A 21,756-nucleotide genomic window follows, 5' to 3' on the forward strand; every position below is an offset into this window, starting at 1 on the left:
ATATTACAGTGTTATGATTCATTATATTGATATATATATATATATACGTTTTTGTTTTAGGAAAAACTACAATAGTATATAGAAATAGAAATATACAAATGTGGGATCTGCATTTGCGTTTATCCCAGTCCCTTTAACAGTATATCAATATTTTCTTACACCATTAGTTGGAATTACACCAAAGCACATTATAGTGAAGTGGTGGATTCATGAGTAAAACTGTGAAGTGCTTCACCTAAATTCAGAGTGGGTGTGATACGAGTGCATAGGAGTGTGAACAAAACACTGTACTTCAACACCCATTCAAAGCCTTTTCCCATGAGGCCCAAAACAGCCTTCCGCTCAGAGCTTAATTATTCAGATTCTTCGCTGTGATAGCTGTAGCTTTCTGTCTTGAGTTTTAGGTATGGTAAGTCAGTCAGCACAGGTCAACACATAAATGCCCCACATTTTAGATAAATGTATCATTTATGTATCATGCTTTGGTTCACTCATCAAATTAACTCCTCATGTTCATTTACCTAAAACAGGATAACGCACTAAAAGATGACGATAGACAGTGAACGAGGCCATTAAAACATTACTCGTCACCTGGGAGGTCCTGTATGACTATACTGCTCTGAGGTTTATCATCACCTGCTTTCTACCACAGCACTGCTGACATAATACTGTGAAATTCTGAACATATGTGAAGTACTGAAACAAATTGAGAATAACCAGGTAACAACATGACCTCAGTAGAGTCATAAAGAACTCTTCATCATCTAAATACAATTTAATAGAAGCCTATTAATCACATAATTAGGGATGTCCCGATCACCTTTTTTTGCTCCCGATCCGATTCCGATCATTTGATTTTGACAATTTGCCGACACCGATCTTTCCCGATACCGATCTTTCCCGATCCGATCTTTATGCAATGCATTAAGAGAAAAAAAAAAAAAAAAAAAGCATTCAAGTTGTCCCTTAAGGTTATTTTTTTATTTAAATTGGATATTCTATCCAACATGGATATAGCTTCTTTTTTTTCACAGCAGCATTGGATCGGTTCAGTTGTGCAGCATTGGATCAAAACAAAATAAAGCTTATCAGTAATCGTTAGCTTACTGCTACAATTAGACACTGCGCCCTGCCCACTCTGTTGCCAGATTTGAGAGAAATAAGCAACCAGGTCTATGAAAACAAGCCCCAAAGAAGCAACACATACATGATGTTGTGTAATTTGAAACCAAAACTAAGGCCTCAGGATGACTTTAAGACTTGAACATGGTCGTTTTTGTTTCGTAACATTGAATACAAAATTTAAAAAAAGTATTTATAAAAAAATTAAAATAAATCCCGATCCCCGATTTTTTTCTCCCGATTCCGATCTTCTGAAAATCGCGTGATCGGCTCCGGTCCCCGATCACGTGATCGGATCGGGACATCTCTACACATAATGTAAAGCATGGTCTCTTCTAAAAGTCCACAAACTGGGTCATCCATTGAAAAATGGTCCCTTTCTGATTAAGCAATCACATTGCAAGCTCACGCTGGCCAGTTTTCATAAATCACTTCAAACATACATGGCATTTGATTAGAACCCATTAGCAATGAGCAACAGTGTGTGTATGATGTGTATGTGGGGAGGCATGCGCATGCTTCTCATCTCACATTTTCCATGGCCTGCTCTTTAGGATGTTCCTCATTAGTGTGAATATTAATGCGACCAGAAAGGGGGAAGAGAGGAAGAAAAATGTATAAGGAATTTGGAAGAGCTTTTTAAAGGGGCCATTTCATCAGAATCGTTATTTCTTTTGCGGTTCTCTGAAGGCTCGTAACTGGCGGTCTATGAAGAGAGACATGCCGCAGTGGGGCTTAATTTAAAACCAGAAAGGTCACTGTGCTAAGAAAGGTCCTCAGCTCAGCCAAAAATATAAAATGTGGAGGAGAAAAAGAAAGCAGTGGGGGAGGAGGAGGAGTGGGCCAAGAAAGAAAGCAATATGAAAGAACATCAGAGGATGCCGATTGGGAAGGGGGGGCCCAGGCGGGAAGAAATACGTTCAAGTAATTTGGAAAGACAGTGTTATTGAAGAGTGTTGGAAAAATACTGATGAAAGAGTACAACAGAGAGGATAATGAACTGAGTTGCATTGAACTGGAACGAGCCTAGCATCAAAACAGATGCAAGAGGTTTTTTGTTTACTTTAATGGTGTTTTTGCAAGTAATTTGTTATAATGGCCAACAATTTCAGGGGAAAACACTGCATCCATACACAGTGAAGGATTGCCAATCTGTCCGACAATCTGTGTTGGCATAAACACAACCCTCCCTGAGCCTTTGCAGAATTGTGCTTGGTACTGGACCAGAGTACTAATGGTCAGATGGGAAATTAGCTTTGCCATATGCAACTCAGCACAAAATAGGTACAACTTTGAAAACAAACAACAATTCCCCAGATCGGGCGGTTTATACAGTGACAGTTGATTTGGCTGAGAAATGTGTGTAATGTGTTGGACTTGTTAACAATAGTCAAACGTTCAACAATGAAGTTGCCCTCCCCCAACTCTACCTTACATTCCACAAACAAACATCCCTGTCTTAAATCACTTGTTTATCTATCAGCTCACTTTAATTGTCCGCTGGGTTTTTGACTGCACCACATTACATAAAAGCACACAGGAGCCTCATGGCAGCAGCACGACAGCGTCTGATGTAAAGCCTCACGCTTTGCACAGATAAGACGGGTTCAATTTTAATGTTGCTAGCACACCGAGACGCACCAGGCTCACTTGTAAAACAGAATGCCCCCTTCGCTTGTAAACGCAGCAGCCCAGGAGGAGGAGAGAGATGGGGGTTGGGCCGGCTGAGGTGGGGCTGAATTAAAAAGGAAGAGAGGAATTCCACTTGTCAAACTCCTGCAATCCATCCAGTGGATCAATTTATTCACTCAAATTCCCAATCCATTCCCCATCTCTTTTAAAAACTAATACCCAATTCCAATCACAGCTGCAGTAAAGCATATCTTGTAAAAGGTCATAGTGTGACCTCTGAGTTCTCTAAATTGGATGCTGGTTGGCCCACTTTCCTTTGAAATACTGCACAGCCTGGAATAAAAAAAAACGGCCATGTTCACAATCACACCACCAGTGGGACCTGCCTCCTGCCCATCAATAGGTTCATGTTCATTTTGATGTGAAGTGTCACAGCACAGGCAGTTTAACAAGATATTGGTTGTCTGTGTTGAAGGGAAACAGGAACCAGAACTCAAACCTAAAGTAGAGCGTGGGGACCCAGGGATGATTTTGGGATAGGTATATCTGTGTGTGCTTGCCATAGGCAGCAGTCATATAGTGGAGCATATCTCCTGCAGCCAGCCAAGGGAACTGATCAGATGGACGATCAAACACTAATCATTCCCTCACGGCCCATACCGAGTAAAGCTGTCATTAATTTTGCGGAATTACATCAAATCTGAGACATTCTTTATGTGGCCCACGGCCTGTAGACAGTTATACGACAGGGACTGCTGCGCTAAGCAGATGGGGCAGCTTGGCCGTGCATACTAAATACCACCGTCCCCCATTTCTCCATCTCCGCCCTCCCAACACTCTGCTCTCCTTCCAGGCACTCTGCTCCCACTCCCTCTTTCTTTGTTTTCTACCCTTCTAATGCCTTTCCTTGACTGGATGGTCACACAGCCCTCACTGCTTACATCACTCACTACGATGATGGGTAATATTTAACTCAAAAGTGCTCAGATTGGTTTAAACCATATATCCATCATGGGAAAATGCATATCTAAAAGCTCTGTTTACACACTAGACACATTACACTTTAATTTATCATGATGAGAAAATAAATTGTTTACTGACATAAATCTTTTATGTTTGTCTCTTGGAGGTTGACAACTTTAACAGTTTACTTGCCTACACACAACAGAAGGTCATAATCCCATTTGAGGTTTCCTTGGCAACTGATTACTGCTGAAGGCAAGTTACAATTTATGACTAGTGACACATACCTGCCATTCCCTTTGAATGAGACATGTGGTAAGCTATATTCAGACAGACCACCTCAGGTAATAAAACTGCAGTAGCACTAAGGGCTATACCATTTTCTTATATTGAGAGGAATTCCATGCCAGGCTGCTAGAAATCAGCAGCCGACAGGGATTACATTTGTGCGGAGTAGTACTGCAACAGATAAACAAACAGCCTGCAGAAGCTTTTGCCAGAACAGTTGTAGTGGGTTTTTCCAAGTAATGCATAAAAGTGTTGATATTAGTCCAGCTTACAGTTTCCAGACTAAAAGTATGCATCCATATGGTGTGTGTGTTCCTGTGTGTCTGTGCGTGTTTGTGTGAATGTGTGTGTTTGCCTGTGTGTGTGTCTGTTGGGGTGGGGGGTTATGACAGACAAAGGGGCCATAACAGCAGGCAGCTAGGTCAAGATCAAGCAGTTTCATGGACAATCCACTTTGAGTCTAGTCTCTATTAGGGTGAAGCCTCACATTCCTTTAGCACAGCCATCTTCTAACAACTTCAAAGTCAAGGCTAACTGCCTGCCATACCGTTTTCTAAAATGACAGTGGCAAAAATAACACCAAACAATTAGCATAACAGGAGCAAGAAGAAGACAAAGTAGTGAATCATTATATCTGTGTTTAAACAGTGATGCATACTGGTTAACTGAAATAAAAGAAAGAGCAAGACACTTATAATGAATCTTTTGCCACAAAACAAGAAGAAGAGTATTATATTACATGTCCTCACATTCTAGCCCTAAACACACATGCAAACAGTTGTCACTGGTCTGAATAAGCTAGTCATTGCGGTACAAGCTATTTAATTATCCTATTGCATAGAGAGCCACTACTTCCAGCACCGCTTTGCTCACAGGCTTAGCACGCTATTAATCCACTTAAATACAATTTATAGGGTCTCAACATCGACTGTCCGTCGGCATAAAATTACATGAAGCGTCCTTATAGTGTCTTCAACAGACCAAATTAGCCAAACTGGACTTACTAATTGAGAAGAGTAAAGTACTATGTGACTGGATGGACTCATCAATGAGCAGAGATAAATAAGAAGGCTAGGGGAAAAACATCAATAACTTCAGTAATTTAGGATGACCATTATTTAAACTGTGGTTACTGAGGCATTATAACCTTAAATCTTAAATACTCATTTAAATGTCCACCTCTATGATGGTGGTTCCTGCAGCCAACTGACTCCTATTGAGTTCACTGCAACAGAGTGTGTTGACTGTCTTTATCAACAGGTTTGATTCAAATCATTTTAAATATAATGTGTGTGTGATTAAAAAGCCATTATTTAAATATATGTCAATAAAAACTTTTAAAAAGAGTTCCAAGACAATCAATTAAACAAATAACTGTAGTAGTATATCACTAAAGGGCTTTGCAGGGATATTTCCCTCATTCTGGGCTACCCACTTTTAGTTTTGCTGTGCGGTTGCAATATTTGCAAAACCTTAGACTCCTCCAGAAGCCCGTGGGACAGTATGTGGAGGCTGAAGATCATGCACTGTGTGTTATAGATGCTAAGAAATATATGCTGCAGCCTGAATGTAAAGCATAGGATTATCAAGATGGTATACTGCCATCTGCTGTCCGGAGCCCAACCAGCAACTGCTGATATTTGTACCCCCACATGTTACGAGGCAATGTCTCTCCAAACTCATTGCCAAATTGTGACTTTCTTCTTTGAAAAAATGACTGAACATGACTAATACCTGAAAACTCCATCAAATGCAGAACAGTCAAGATTATACAAGATGATAATTTAAGGTTATACAGGTAATCAGTGGTGTTAAGTAACTAAGTACATTTACTCATTCCTGTACTTAAGTCCAATTTTGAGGTATTTGTACTTTACTTGAGTATTTCCATTTCATGATACTTTGTACTCAGGTAAATGTTGTACTTTTACTCCACTACATTTAGTAAGTTAAGTTACTTTGCAGATTAGTGAGAAACAATGATCGACACTTAAATTAGATTTGAGTTACATCTATTTCAAATTCTCATTCAACCCAGCAGTAAATAAAGGGATTCAAATGGGTTCCAGCTTTACAAGCTTTATAAACATATGAATACATCAGTAACTATAATTAAAACATATATATATATATATATATTTATTTATTTATATATATATGATTGCAAAACGGGCCAGTCTCAATAATAAGTACTTCTAGAAATGTAAGTATATTTAGATGCCAATACTTTTATACTTGTTGTACATGTACAGGACTTTTACCTATAGCAGAGTATTCCTACACTTTGGTTCTACTATTATTTAAGTACAAGATTAGACTTCTTGAACCTCTGCAGGTAACTACGAAAAACCTTCATAATTAACTTTTACAGAATATCGATTCATATGTTTAGCAAAACATTTCAAATAAAAACATTACATTAAATACCAGTCACAGATAACGTAGTATCTTACTGTGATTCAAATTAAATAGCCTTTATAGGGTGCATGTTTACCTTCCAGTTGAATAGGAAATATGCGAAATAATAAAGTTAACATTCAAAATATTCTCTGTAACATATGAGATATAAGGTTGCAACAACAACAATTACAGCAGAAATGCAAAGGATCAGCTTGCGCTCTCTCATTCTGCTCACATCCGTTTAGCTGCATCAACCGCTAATCGTTGTTTTCCTCATCGCAAACCGGAGATACTAATTCCCATTGGTCAGTATGCACAACTCTGTCAGACATCCCAGTGGCTCTCTGAGCCTTGACAAGCGATGAGAAAAACAACGGCAGTCGATGAGAAGCATCATATTACGTCCAGTGCGACCTCTACTGTTCTGCTCTGAGCCTGGGAAATGTAGTTTAAATTCGGTGTTTCAACGTAGATATAGCCACATGATGAACAACAGCTCCCATAATTCCGCAGTGGAAGTGAAGCTGTCATGCTTGTGTTTTGCTTTGGTTTTTTTGTTATTGTTTCGGGTTATTGGAGCAACTGAGCCTGAAGAGGAAAGTGCGTGTGTACCGCTCATGTTTTTGTTGTTGTTGTTTTTTCTTCCACATTGTGACTCCTGTATCTGATAGAAAGACGGTTCGTCTAGACTGTTTACAGAGACGCGAGGGCGAAGGTAAGCAGGATAACCGGCCGAGACGGTGGAGGGATAATGTGCGCAGATGTCTTTGTAGTTAACAAAGCCTGTTATTGTCTTGCCTGACGTGCATGCACAGCCCACTAACTAATGATACGTCGATAATAAGCGAGTAGGCCTCCATGTTCAGATCCACCTTTAGCTGCTTTGTTGACATGTTTGTCTTCCTATCTTTGCATCGACGTGCACGGACACTGTTTTCACTACATGTGCTGCTACTGTTGGGCCTCAAGCCTCGTGCCGTGTAATGTGAACCCTCCGAAAGCTAGTGTATATTTTTGTCACCGATCCATGTTTTTTGAACACATCTGCAAAATGTTTTTTTTAAATAATAAAACAATATAAGTTGTTTTCCTTATTGCAAAGTTTAGGAAGATGCATTATAAAAATAGAAACTGTACACCTCTATAGTTATTTTTGGCTTATACAACACAACACAGCTTAAGTACTTTAAAGCCTCCACACCAAAGTGCTGTACAGGGAAACAATTAAATGAATAAAATACAAAAATCTAACAGCTCAGTTACCAAACCATACAAATAAGTGAAAAACGAAATTAACAAGAATACAAATTGATGTAACACGAGAGAGAAATATAAAGTATGGGAAAGGTACAGTTAATCTACAACTGCAGCATATGTACACTTTAGGCCCAAATAGTGCCTTTAGAATCCCCTCTCAAATTGTATTTCTTTGCAAGTGTTGTCACCTGAATGTCTGTCAGGATGACCGGGCGCATGCAATAGTTACTCACACTTAACATATGGTGGATTGAACACCCCACACAATGCTAAATGAATAAATAATGCCTTCTCTGAGCCACAAGTGGTTTAATGGTTAACTGCAGGCAGGAATTCCTCAAAAGTGCATTTGCCAGTGAAATTTGAGACCTATACAAGCTGAAGGTTCTCGACACCTTGTCCTTCATGCTTACACGTGCACGGTGTACAATAGCAAATTATGTTGACTATGACTGAAATAGCCCTTGTGACAAACATGTAATGTCATGTTGCTCAACAGCAGTGCTGTCACTGAGGTTACGTTCTGGTGTTCTCTCCTCAAGTTGGCACAAATTAAGGATATCTACTTACACTAAATAAACGTTCACAGACTATAGGCTCTGTCTTGTTTGTCTTCCTAACAACATTGAACATTGTGTTTTTTTTCCTGCATGTGCAAAATAGCCTGCCTTCCTTTAGTGTTGCCATGGAAAACACTTGGCAGGTCGAGTTCAGAAACGTGGGCTGCAGTTACTTCCCTCAGAGCAGAGTCGATTGCCACTACACACTGAGCTCACAGCACAACTGGGCCAGCAATGACTGGATAGGACTCTTCAAGGTACAGTTATCCTAAAGACTGTCAGAAAAATAATGTGGATGAAGAGTATTTAATGGCAAATAACATTGTGCATATTTTGTTCCTCAGGTGGGATGGCTGTCAGCGAAGGACTACCACACCTTTGTTTGGGCACTGGCCCCGGCTGACTATCAAGAGGGCATGGATGTCAACTGCTGTGTGCAGTTCCAGGGTACTCATGCCCTTTTTTTCTAATTGTATTTTATTTCCCATAGTTAGCCAGAATCTATACTGGTACGGTGCTTAGATCCGCATATAAAACCTTCACTAGGAGATTGATGTTTCTGTAAATTGAATTTCTCTCCAAGACACAAAAGGCTAGCTTCTACTCTAAGGAGTGGAAGAAAATGTTATTTGTACCTTAAAAGAGTGTTTCCACTGAACTTATCCTAAATAGAAGACAAATATCCCTCAGCTTGGACTCTAACATGGGACTAGGCTGTATCATGGTTACAATACTGAGCTATTATGAGGATGACAAGCACAATGCCTCTGTCGAAGCCTGCTCTAACTATTACTAAATACTGAAGAAAACTCTTTGTACTGTTTATCAAAGGCAGCTGATAAGCCCATTCAGCGAGGGCCAGATGTACAGCGGGTGCAGCATTGACAGCACTTTCACTAAGTTAAGCGTACTGCCAAGAGCAGAGGGAGAAAAGTATAAATAAACTTCAGATGTTTCCTTATCATCAGCATTGTGACCTAAGCCGGTGCTGTAAGATATAATACAGCTCATAAACTTTGCTGTATGTCATTCTTCCTTTTCTGTTTTCCATCAGGCCCTTTTACTGTACACATTTTGTAAAATGGCAAAGTGTATATCATTCTAAACATGAAGCCTGTGTTAGATAAGGATACTATTATCTTAGCTTTATGGCCTGGAGGAAGTCAAGCTGTGTGCTCCTTACATTATGCAAATAAATATTCATGCTTCACAGAGCAAAATAAAAAATAGCATCATTTTTTTTCTGATACAAAATAAGACAACAAATGACGAGGCACCTTAAGTAAAAGCAAGTTAAAAAGATATTGGTTTTATCTTGCTTTACAGAGCAAGATAAAAAGAGCACTATCAACAAAGTATTGCAGAAATAGACAAGAATAATAAATAAAAAACTGAAATATTTGTGCTTCACAAAGAATAATTAAAAACAGCACAGAATAAACAGTAAAGAAACAAGAATAGAAAATATTAAATCAAATATAAAATGACATGTTTAAATATAAATTACATTTTAAAAAATAAAGTAAAGTAACTGTAAATACATGGTACAAGCTATAACAAATAATATTAAACAAATTCTTGAAAACAAATGACAAGGCACCTTAAGTAAAATCCAGTTTAAAAAGATATTGGTCTTAATGTCTTAGCAAAACTAAAGTGAATCAAGAAAGAAGTTATTTAGTAGCCTCATCAAAGCTGGTAAACCTAAGGCCTACTTTCTGAGAGAAACAGGAAGCATTAATTAAAAGAATGTTTACGTTCTTTCTTAATTAACGATTATCTTCCACATTCCAAATGTTTTGATCAACCTTAAAGAAATAGCTAAACCTTGTGGTCTTTTAATGAAGAATCGGCTAGTTGTAAGATAGAGCTCGACAAACACCCTGTTTTATTGTAGGCCACTCCTCAGATCACCTGTCCAGAGACTTGTTTTACTAACTTTATGAAATATTAAACTTTATATTCTCATCTAAATTAACAGACAGAATAAACTCTCATCTGACGAAATGTTAGTACTTTGATGACAACACTTGAAACAGCCCTCAAACGGGACAGATTAATTTACCTGCATAGGAAACGCTATCTGCGTTCATTAAGTATAATAAAAGAAAATGGAAACTTACTCAAGGCAAGGTAGACTACTTGAAGATATATCAGGATGGACAAAATATTTTCCAAGTCGGTGATCAATAACAAACCATCGGTTCATTCTGAAAGAGCCCGCTCAAGTGTTTGCGAGCGTTTTGAACTTGTGAATCAAATGTTTTGCTCTACGCCAATTATTTTGGCGCTCACCTGGTCTAATTGACGGAATGCTGCCGCTCGTGGTGGGAAGCTGTATTGCAGCAATCCGCTCATGAATCAATGCAGCGATACAATACCTTTTTTTTCTTTTTAAATCAATTTTTAAATTGCATTAGTAAATGATTTTTTTATGCATTTACATTTAAAATCTAAACTCTTTAAATCATGTTATACTATTTTTCATAAAGACTGTTATTATAAAGGAGATTTGCTCTCCCCAAATAAGAGGGAGTTAAATTATCTTGCCAACTAAAATGCATTAAGCCTCCTATGAATATCATAATGGTAAAAAAAAAAACACTGAAAACTGAAACTTAACATCTCATGTCTCATCTTTTTACCACCACTCCTTAGCCTCCTACCTACCCAAGACCAGCTCCCAAGATTATGAGTTTGTATACATTGACGCAAAGGGGGAAGTTTGCTCCCGCAGCTCCACATTTAGTTTCTGCGCTCCAAAGCCCCTTGAGGATCTGGTGACCTTTGAGGAGGAGCCCCATGGTGAGGAAGGAGGCACAGGCATGTTGCTGGTAGTGCCCAGGGCTGAACTGCTGCAGGTGAGCATAACAATCATAGAATATATTTACAAAATAAGGTAGCAAAGTATTTTTGTTTTGCTAAATTAATGAGTGATGATAAAACAAATATGCCGGAACATTTAATTTTTAATTTCCCATCCGCTTCCTTCTGTCTCTCGTCAGAGTCGACTGCAGGAATGTTTGCGAGAGCGCGCTGAACTGCTGCAGGCGCAGGAAGCAGAAAACAAGCACAGGGAGAAAGAGGTGGAAGATTACAAGAGGGCCAGGGAGGCCTGGGACAGACGACGCAGAGGGCTGGAGAGTGAAACCGCCAGGCTGAAGGACGAGCTGAAGCAGAGTCAAGAGATGCTAGAGGAGATGGAGACGGAGCACAACGTATGTATAGAGCTAGGCAAATGACGAGGGAAAGATAATTTGCTTATGACCGATTCGCTTTTGGACATTTCCATATTTTTCTTCCTTATCTGTGCCTTTATTCTCAGATGCAAAGCATGTCTTTGCTCAAACAATGTCATGTCTTTTTTAATGTCAAGTACTAATGTAATTTAATAAAATGCCTGGGCCGTTATATTAAAATATTAAATGTAATATATTTTTATATGGGTTTCCTAGTGTATGTCATAATAAAATACAATTCCTCATAAAAATTAAAAATGCCTCCGGTCTGTTAGGAGAAGCTGGCTTTTGGAGAATCACTAGCCCAGGAGAAAAGTGCTTTATTGGATGCGAGGGAGGCGAGCAAAGTGAGAATCAAAGAGCTGGAGGAGGATTTGAAAACCCTGACACAGAGAGCCGTGGAAAGAGAGACAGAGTTGGAAAGGTATGGCGTTTTTTTTTCCGCTTTGTCGCTTCTACATTAAGTTTTATGTGGGTTTCATGAGTACTTTTGATCATCAGTAATCAACTCTATGTGTGCAGGATGAAGGAAAGAGTAAAGAGGGCAGGAGCTCAGAAAAATGAAGAGGATAGTGAGAAAAAGAGCCTGCAGGTAATTTCAATGCAGATGAATATTGCTGTACATCATAATAAAAGCGGTGTCTTATTTGTTCTTTCTTAAACATCGCACTCTCTTTCCCCATCTGTGTCATGTTTTTCCTATAAGACCAAGCTTGAACAGACAGAAGGTGAACTCCGAAGTCTGTCGAAGGAGTTTCAGGTGCTGAGGACTTCGCTGGCTCAGAGAGACACGAGTGTTCTGCAGCTCCAAAACAGCATCACCACCCTCACCCAGAAACTCACCACTGCACACAGGAAAGAGGTTGGAAATGAGGGTTGACAATAATATACGGTTTGATCATTAAAACTGGAATCGGCAAATTTGTATGCGAGGGGCATTACATTTCTTTGTGTTCACAAGACAAGAATAATGCTTCACTGATGTTCAAAATACATGTTGTCCTTTTTTAATACATCACCTCCTTTAAGCACCGGCAAACCAAATGTATCTTAACACATGGGCTCAATTACCTATTATACCTCAACATATACATGGGTGTATTTCCTAATTAACACACATAGCTTTAAATAATAATGAAAGCACATCCTAAAGTTTTACCAGACATACTTGAAGAACTACTTTGGCTTTTTCATATTCTGTATTATTTATAACCCCAACTGGCATTATTTGGGAAATCATCTTCAGATATGTAGCCAACATGCTTTCTTTTCCCGTTATTTCCAGGCAGAGAACGAGGCCACACTGAAGGAGATGTGGAGCCTGCGGGAGCGTCTGAACATGAGCGAGCGTGCTGCAGAGGGCTTAAAGAGTGATCTAAATGCCATGGTGGCCCAGAGGGATCATGGGCAGGCGGAATTGCATCAGGCTCGTCTGCAGGCTGCACAGCTCACACTTCAGCTTGCTGATTCAAGTCTGGCCATGAGAGAGGGAAGAGCCCGCTGGACCCAGGAGAGGCAGCATCTCCAGCGCATTGCAGAGGTACATATAGCTGCTAGAACTAAAGTGCAGACTTTAAATAATTTGTGATAGGGTAGAGTTAAAGTTTGAATAAAACTTCAATAGCAATGTTTTAACACCAAATATGATGTATTTAAGATCTAAATGTTCCTGCAGTGACTTTTTAACCTTATCTATACTTAAGCCACTGAGGGATGGGAACGGGAGAACTTAGTTCGGACGCATGTTCCAGACAATAAAACAATGTCCATACGAGTGTATATCCTTGATTATCCTTTATTTTGTGTTCCATATATTCACCATATTGATTGTATCCATATTGCCTTTCTGTTACCATTCAGATTAACAATATGCCTGCCAGTCACGCTCTGATACATACAGGTTAACAGAGCTCATATCGACACGGCTTCTGCCGACATGGTCAAAAACAGTTTGCTTCTGTCCCACAAACCTGAATCGCATCACCCAGTGATTACATATATACACACTCACAAGTGAATGCTCTATCTTGTGTTCAATGTTGGAACTGTATGATACATTCAACGTGCAGATAAAGTAAAACAAACAAAATATACATTATGGCTCCAACAGTTCCTTAGCTCATACATGTTCCAGTGAACCAATGAAGAATGTTATATACTGAGAAAGTGTATGTGTGCTCATCCCTGACAGAAGAACCACGAGAGTCTGGAGAAATACAATGCTGAGATGCAGAAGATGGGGGAGAGGCTGCAGGACGAGAGGATGGAGAGAGTGAAGCTGGAGGTCGAGCTTGGCAGGGAAAAGGATTGCAACCGGGTGGGAAGAGCACTCAGAACTTACTGCACTCAGGGTTCCTTGTAATATCTGGAGGGAATAGCTGTAGGGGTTCCTGTACACTTTGGCACTTGTGACTTTTAGGACTGTGTTTTATTTTGTCTGTGTGTGAATGTCCTTTTTGTCTGTCACTTTATTTTGTATTGCTGCTGTTTCTTAACCATGTTTCTCTTTTTAACCTGTGTCTCAATAGATTACTTGTATAAATAAAGGTTATATAGCTAATATTTAAAACACTTTTATTTTGTGTTTGCAATAAACACAACGACATTTACCATGAATCCGTAAGATATTCTTATATAGTTAATTTCTAAGTACAGAAAACGTAAGCTATTCTTTGGGGGGGGGGGGGGGGGTGGGTGTGTGTGTGTGTGTGTGTGTGTGTGTGTGTGTGTGTGTGTGTGTGTGTGTGTGTGTGTGTGTGTGTGTGTGTGTGTGTGTGTGTGTGTGTGTTGTTTGCTACGCAGTTGTATTTTGTAGAAGAGTATTTCTGTTTTCTGACATACCCTGTCCTGTGTTATCTGGCCTTGCAGGTTCAGCTGGGGGAAACCCGCAGGGAGCTCCAGGAGCTGAAGGCCAGCCTGAGGGTCGCCCAGAAAGAGAAGGAGCAGACACTTGCAGAGAAACAGGTCAGAATTCACTTTAATTAAACATAGGGGACAACTTAAAGCTGAAGCCTACCGAATATGTGTCCAAAAAGGAGAAGCTAAACTGTGTTAAAAACAAGTGCCTTTATAGTGTCACAGTTACTAACTATATGTGTGCTGTTCATTATCAGCTGACAAGGTCTCAAGGCCAATAAATGGCTATGGTATGGTATAGATTAACAAATAAAGTGTAACAGTTTTATCCTAATCAGCCCATAACTGTAGTACTTCAGTCATTATTAGCTTTAAAGTTAAGTTACAATTTGTACCTCTCTCCAGCTTGAGTGCATCTATAAATACGTTTTTTTTTCCCTAAATGCTCGTTATTATTAATGTATTCATATCCTAAAGCTTACCGATGTAACAGATATATGCAAGTATAGGGGTTGTGAATGTCCCAGGTGTTGGGAATCTTCGGTCTGTTGTTGTCTTCTTGGTTGTTATTGTGCAATATAAATGGTTTATAGCATAATATAAATCAGTGGATTTCAGAGCAGTCAGTGCTGCCGCTGTTAAAGTGCCTGCAGAGTTTTTGTTGGATAACCACATTCACAATAGCCCGCTACTGGCAGAGTAGATAGTCAATGTTTTTAAAATCAGTGTCCAGCTTAATTTTAACATCCGCCACATGAGAGCGAAGCGGCCAATCTGTGGCACATGATAAATCAAACTAATGTTTAAATGTTTATTGAACGGAGATAATGATATTTATATAATAACAAGTGTTGCGGCTGTGCATTTGTTACCATTTTATGTGGCTTTGGCTGGAAGAAGTGGAACATCATGAGGGTTACGAGGGTGATGGCTGCTGAAGCCACGATGAAAGGCCTGCCCGGGCGTGTGATATGATGGCTGTGTTTTCCACTACAGGAGTTGATGGAGTACATCTGTCAGCTGGAGCAGAAGATGGGAACAATGGTCAGAGCCAAGTGGAGTGCTGCCCCGATTGCCTCTACAGGTGAATGGAGCCACACATTAATCTACTGTATGCCCTGTAGATAAAACTGTAAACCATCATATAACAGCAGCGCTAAATAATCCTCCGAACAGCCTCTGTAGTGGGGGGCGACAGGAGCAGTGCTTTGAGGAAAACCGAACACTTTTTCTTTGTCAATTCCTCTATCTGGCAGGGCGGCCTGGAAGTGCATTATCTGACTCTGAGGACGAGAACCCAGAGGCTCTGCAGCCCCTCCGCCCAGCAAGACCTCTGGGTCACTACAGGTTGTGTGAGCAGAGCCAGTCAAACTTCCTGCTCCTTGCCCCCCCTCCTTCCTCCCCAAGGGAGGCGGAGAGTTGTGCAGTGGTCATCAACCAGCCAGCCCCGCTCTCCTCGCCACACCAGGCCGACGCTGACACTTTGCCGCACAGCTCTGATTCGGTGAGACACGCTATTCGAGCCATTCAGCGTCAACATAGTGTAATTGCATGCGATACTGAAAATGAGGTATGTCTTCATGCTGATAGGCGTGCACACCAGTTAATAATGGGCAGTGAATCGTTTGATACAGACATTATCTCCTCAGAGCAATTAGGCCGCTAGTGTGCCAGGAATTAGACTGTAATATCTGCTGTGTGTGTGTGTGTGTGTGTGTGTGTGTGTGTGTGTGTGTGTGTGTGTGTGTGTGTGTGTGTGTGTGTGTGTGTGTGTGTGTGTGTGTGTGTGTGTGTGTGTGTGTGTGTGTGTGTGTGTGTGTGTGTGTGTGTGTGTGTGTGTGTGTGTGTGTGTGTGTGTGTGTGTGTGTGTGTGTGTGTGTGTGTGTGTGTGTGTGTGTGTGTGTGTGTGTGTGTGTGTGTATTGCTCTCTGGTGTAAAGGAGGAGGAAGCTGATACACTTCAGTGCGGAAGGCTCAGCTCTGAAGAGGAAAGAGCACTTTTGCTGCCAGAGCACACTGCCACTGTTATCAGGTAAAACGCAAACACACACACACACACACACACACACACACACAGGGAGCATTACCAATTGGTATATATACTGTAGGTATTGCTATTAAAAGCTTTAGGGAGAAAGTTATTTTCGCCTGTGCTTAATATAAATGATTTAGTACAGTACAGTTTTAAGGTAATTGTGCTTTACTATTACTATTAGAGGGGAGGACATTGGCTGATGCTTCCACTTAGCGTGTTAAAGATTGTCAAGTGGTGTTAATCAATCCCTATTCACTTGTGACCCTTTTAAAAACAAGCAGTGTTTTGCTGAGTTCTTTAGTATTTTTTTAAATGTCTATAGTTGTCTCTGAGCCTTTACTAGTAATGGAATATCTGTGTCTTGTTTAATTAGTGTTCAAATCTAAATGTAGGTTTTAGGTGCTTCCACCAGAGCTACTTATAACACTGTGACACATGCAAGAATCAAATGTTACTAGAAATGTTAAAGCTTCTACAAATACAAAGGTATATTTAGATGGGCACATTCATATGAGACTAGTTTTAGATAAACAGGTTGTACTGTAGGTAATGCACATCCCAAAAACTTTAAAGGTGCTACGTTAAAAAAATCTAACTATGGCAGGAATCAGACAAAATATGAAGCTTCCAGACATTTTTATTTGACAAACATTTGATCAAACAGACCAAGATCTCAGTTAGATAATAAAATATCACAATAAAAATAGCTAGCTCATAATACAGTACGCATATCTTTTTACCTAATAAATAAACTTGCCTTCCCTTGAAATATATTGTAGGATTTAGGTTAGATTAATGCAAGGTAAGGGAGAACACAATTCAGCACAGCTGAAGATTTGATGTTCTGCATTAATGCCTGCATGTTAAGGACATTTTCTTTAAAGGCCAAACAAGACAACAAATTTCTTCCTGTCATACTGGCTGGTCTTAAACTCTAGCAATGCATCATATTTTATGAGCTCATGACTTGATTTGTGTGTACAACCTTACTCTGCAGAGCAATTAGTGAACACAGCAGCCAGATAACTGCAGTCTGGCATCATATTTCTTTCTTAAATGCAGAGAAGTAAAAGCCCGAAGTATTTCAAAGAGAAAGGAATTAAGTAATTGTACTCGTGCATAGCACCTGAGTGCAGAGTTTCCACTTCAGGTCTCAAAGAGAAATGGTTTCAGGCGCACACAGTGAATTTAAAGCTTACTAATGCACCCAGACACATGTGACCAATTATTTATGGGGACAGGGTGAGTATGGCTGGAAGATGGAAGTTTTGAATATGTGGTCGTAAAAGAAGTTGAGTCAGGGTGAGGCGGGGGGGACTGTGTGAGACAGAGCTGTGGTGTGGGAGGGGCGAGATGGGAGGACAAGGGGACAGATAAGTTGACAGCAAGCTGTAGGAATGATTTACCTGAGGGTTGTACTGCAGTCACGGGCCAATTTTCAGCATCATTAAAGCTCTCTCTCTCCCATTCTCCCGCTCCTTCAGTCTAACCTCCTTTTTCAACCAGAACGTGTGTTTTCTTTCACTTTTTCACACACGCACACTCTGCTTTGTCTCATCCTGCAGTGATCTGGCCGACACCTCGCTATGGTAACCAGTGGACACTAAGCCAAGACAGGCGATCAAAAAGAGAAAAAGGGTTTTTATTTGAGTTAATGTGGTTCCACATTACTTCCACTAACAAGCACATATACAGCTCACTCACTACACACACAAAATGCTAATATGCAATTATTGTATCTGCAGTGAACCTTGATTTGCCCCTCTTAGACTGTTGTGTTATCGCCCTTGCTGTTAGTTGTTAGGAATGACATAATGCTCGTGGTGGCAGGTCAACACCGTGTTTATGACGGACATAAGGCTGGTGCACAGTATGAAAAGGGATGCTTTTGGGCTCAGGCGTTTGAGAGTTTGCAGTCTGTAGCAGAATGATTTCTGTTGAATCATTGCTATGTTGAGGGCTTTACGATGGATGTTATGTCGTTTTTATGACTTTTGTGATTAGGAGTCATGACAGGCACTGTAATTATGATGTTTTGTGTCGGCCCGGCCCCTCCTGAAATCATGGCAAAACTCTCTTCCAGCATTAAATTCTCCACAGCAGCTTGGAACGCTATTCACGGCAGCATAAAGTTATGATACAGCATCGTGCTAGAATTATATTGCAGTAATGTAGGTTCATGGCATCATATTTCTCCTCCATTTACCCAGAAGTAAGATTTGATATGCACTTTCTTGTACGCAGTAGAAGTTGATTGTTTTCATGCAGATGCAGTAAAGGAGATATAGTGATGCAGACTCGTGTCGGGTGGAGATGCATTTGAAATAGAAAGCCTATTGAACAGATTTTGCTTAAAGTCTATTAAATAGATGCCAGATGCAACTTTCTACTTCAGTACCTTTATTTCACCATTATTATGATATTAATGCTCATAAGCTCTTTACCATTTATCAGCTGCTGTTTTTACTTTGTAATGATCTTGGATTCCGTAATTATTTAAATTAAATCCTAATTTACTAGCTGGCCGTTTAGATATTTAGTGTTCGTAACGGTTTGTATTGTACAGAAATCTTGCATTCATGCAGTTCTAAATTTGTGCCTAGAATAATTTTAAAAATAATCAAAGAAAAAAAGCTTTATAGATCCCGACATCATGACATGGTGTTGGTATATTTCCCCTAGCCCTATGGCAATATACTGCCTAATAAAAATCGCTGCCTACCTTTTAATCAATACTGTATGCATTTTTCATGACTTTTCTATTTATAATTAACTTGGGCTATGCTGCAATGAAACTATGCAGGTTTAGTTTGACAAAGTCTTTCACGCAACTCTGTGCAATGTGTGAAAAAGTTTTCCATGCTTGGCTAAAAATATTTGCTAGACACTTTGATGCTTGATGATTTCATCAGCTAAATTTGCACCCTATTTTTACTATAGAAGAGTTTTTAGATGAAAAGTAGGTTTACGGATACTTTATATGTCAGTCGTGTGTCCTTTCATCATTATCTTAATCATTACCATTGTGTGTTGTGTTTACGTATATTTTATTTACACATTCTATTCTTACATTCTGCTTTTAAAAACGTACTTTGACTATAAAGATTTGAGTTATATTGTTTTGAGATATTGGTGCTAATGAAAGGGAATGAAACCGGCATGTTGAGTTTAAAGTGGAGGAAATGAATTGATTGATTAAACAGGATTATGAAAGTACTCGAAAGGAGTTCATGTCTGTCCAACCTCTCACTTCCCTTGTGTCACTGCTTACTCTGATGTTGCAGTACATGTTGATTCTCCTTGTAAAGAAGTGGGAATGTTTTAAGGAGCCTGGTATTCTTTCCCAGAAGATAGCACACTACACTACATGTATCCTCCATAGTCCTTGTTTGTGGTTTTAATCTGACTTTATGTCTTAGGGAAGTTATTCTTTTGTCATCCCACTGAGAGTTTAAGGGACGAGTGCTCTTCATCGGGACACGTCTCCGGTTGCAATAAAGCTCCAGTGGTTATGGTTTGTTTTGAAGTTTTGTGTGTGAAGGTTATCCCACATGTACATCGCTGTGTATTTTCTTATCAGTCATGTACCGGGGTTTGGGTGGGGTTACGTATAATAAAGAGGTTTATGTATCCATTATCGTGTCTAATGTGTCTTTTTCTGGCCAAAGATCATAGCAATATTTTGATCCTCACATGACATTTCACTGGTAATTAACTATGCCATTTCTTTTCACACAGCTATATAACCTATATTCCCCTTTGGCTCATTGCCTGTTTCAGATACATTTCTCATTCTGGATTTTCTCTCCATTCACCTTTGGCTCTCCCTCACTCTCCCCTCAGGCAAGAGCTCCTCATCATCTTCATCCTTGTGCGTGAACACTCCTCCGGCGGTTCTCCCGCTCCCTCCACCACACTCCCTCCATCTTAAGTCTGGGGTGACGATAGCTAATTATAAAATCAATGATGCCGGGCTGCCTAGTTTACAGCCCCCTCTAAAACCTTAACTGGGAAATCACTGTGGGATTGATGACTCCCTCACTCTTTATCTCTTTTAATTAGAAATGTAAAAGATATGAAGACCCAGAGGCCAGAACACATCTCCGAGTTTTTATGACCCTGACACCCGCCTTCCACAGCTCTCGCTTCCCTTCCCCAATTCACTCCTTCCTTTACCTGGCCTTGTTTATTCCCTCCTCCTCCTCCTCCCTTCTGTCCCACCCTCCATTCACACTCTTGTCACAGATACCTTTACCCGTTTCTTCATCACGTTCTCCATTACCCTTCCTTTAAGATCGCCCGCCTCCCTTTCTGTTCGCACATTGAAAGGTGTTATAATTGATGGTCTTTGCACTTGAAAACGTTTGTCACCTTCCCTTCACCTCTTCTTTCTTCCCTTGACTGATTCCCAAGCCTCCCAATCGATTTGCTGCATATGTAACAAATGAGGAAGATGTCCTTTTTGTCCGTTCTGACTAGGAGACAAATAATGTGTTGTGACCCCGCTTCCAACTCCATGCATCCTGCACATGACACGTACGCCTGTCTCGTATATAGCTTTAGGTCCACGTAGAAAGACCCCACAGGTTTTTTTTTTATCACATCAAACCCAGGGCACATGCACCTCCACTCTCTGCTTTTATCACACCCTGAGCCCAGGCTCCCCCCCCCCCCCCCCCCAACTGCTGCCAGGAGCACTTGGGTTCAGTGAGCTTTATCCTCCCGATCACTCTCTGAGGAGCGAACCTCTCCTGCTCCATTATCTCTCCTGCGTGTTGACAAAGGTACTGCTGCAGTTTGCTTATGTTCAAAGCAAACTCAGCAGATGTGGTCTCTCTATGTTTAAATATTCAAATTAAACTATTTGGTATGCCACACTCATGAACTACTTCATAGATTCTTTACTATTTTATTTGAATAATTGATGTCCTGAGGCTACAAGTATATTACATGAGATATTTTTACCCTTTTATTTATTCATTCAACAGTTATACCTTCTTTTCCAGAGGCCTTTCATTACACTTTTTTTTTTTAAGTTCTAGGGAATAAGACTTCCTTACTCGTGTAATTGGTTAATCCAGCATCATTGATGTGGAAGGGTGAGTATATAGAAATCTGGCCTGGCTCCTTTAAATTCCCCCAAGCACACCCAAGCCCTCCCTTGGGTTCCCATGGCAACACCGTCCAGGAGCTCAGTATATGGGGCCATTTGATTGTTCCTTGTAAAATAGTGTATAATGTATGGACCTTATTTTAATTCCAGTCTGCCGTTATTGATCTGTCTTTAATGATAGTTAATTAAAGCAATCATATAATTGATAGATTCTCATCTCTGTTTATCACCCTCCTCTGATTCTCTCTCTCTATTCATAAAATCAAGGTGAGGTGAAGTATCCCACACTGAT

At 40.1% G+C, this 21,756-nt stretch overlaps 1 protein-coding gene across 2 annotated transcripts in view; it reads left to right on the forward strand.

Annotated features, from left to right (window-relative positions):
• Positions 1-19,986, forward strand: part of calcoco1a (calcium binding and coiled-coil domain 1a) — a 36,235-nt gene extending 16,249 nt beyond the window's left edge. The window contains exons 1-15 of one of the 2 annotated variants that reach the window (XM_079676775.1): positions 6,940-7,120; positions 8,326-8,479; positions 8,567-8,669; positions 10,881-11,083; positions 11,228-11,440; positions 11,737-11,885; positions 11,984-12,053; positions 12,168-12,323; positions 12,747-13,001; positions 13,653-13,778; positions 14,330-14,425; positions 15,314-15,401; positions 15,574-15,821; positions 16,257-16,348; positions 17,917-19,986. In XM_079676775.1, coding sequence (XP_079532901.1) covers positions 8,348-8,479; positions 8,567-8,669; positions 10,881-11,083; positions 11,228-11,440; positions 11,737-11,885; positions 11,984-12,053; positions 12,168-12,323; positions 12,747-13,001; positions 13,653-13,778; positions 14,330-14,425; positions 15,314-15,401; positions 15,574-15,821; positions 16,257-16,348; positions 17,917-17,944 — 1,959 coding nt within the window. In that variant the 5' untranslated portion in view covers positions 6,940-7,120; positions 8,326-8,347 and the 3' untranslated portion in view covers positions 17,945-19,986. Of the gene's footprint in view, positions 1-6,939; positions 7,121-8,325; positions 8,480-8,566; positions 8,670-10,880; positions 11,084-11,227; positions 11,441-11,736; positions 11,886-11,983; positions 12,054-12,167; positions 12,324-12,746; positions 13,002-13,652; positions 13,779-14,329; positions 14,426-15,313; positions 15,402-15,573; positions 15,822-16,256; positions 16,349-17,916 lie in introns of those variants that run through there. The other variant, XM_079676776.1, reaches the window with a different exon arrangement.
• The last annotated feature ends 1,770 nt before the right edge of the window (positions 19,987-21,756 follow it).

Source organism: Notothenia rossii, assembly GCF_949606895.1.
Source record: "Notothenia rossii genome assembly, chromosome: 4".
Lineage (NCBI taxonomy): Eukaryota > Metazoa > Chordata > Actinopteri > Perciformes > Nototheniidae > Notothenia > Notothenia rossii.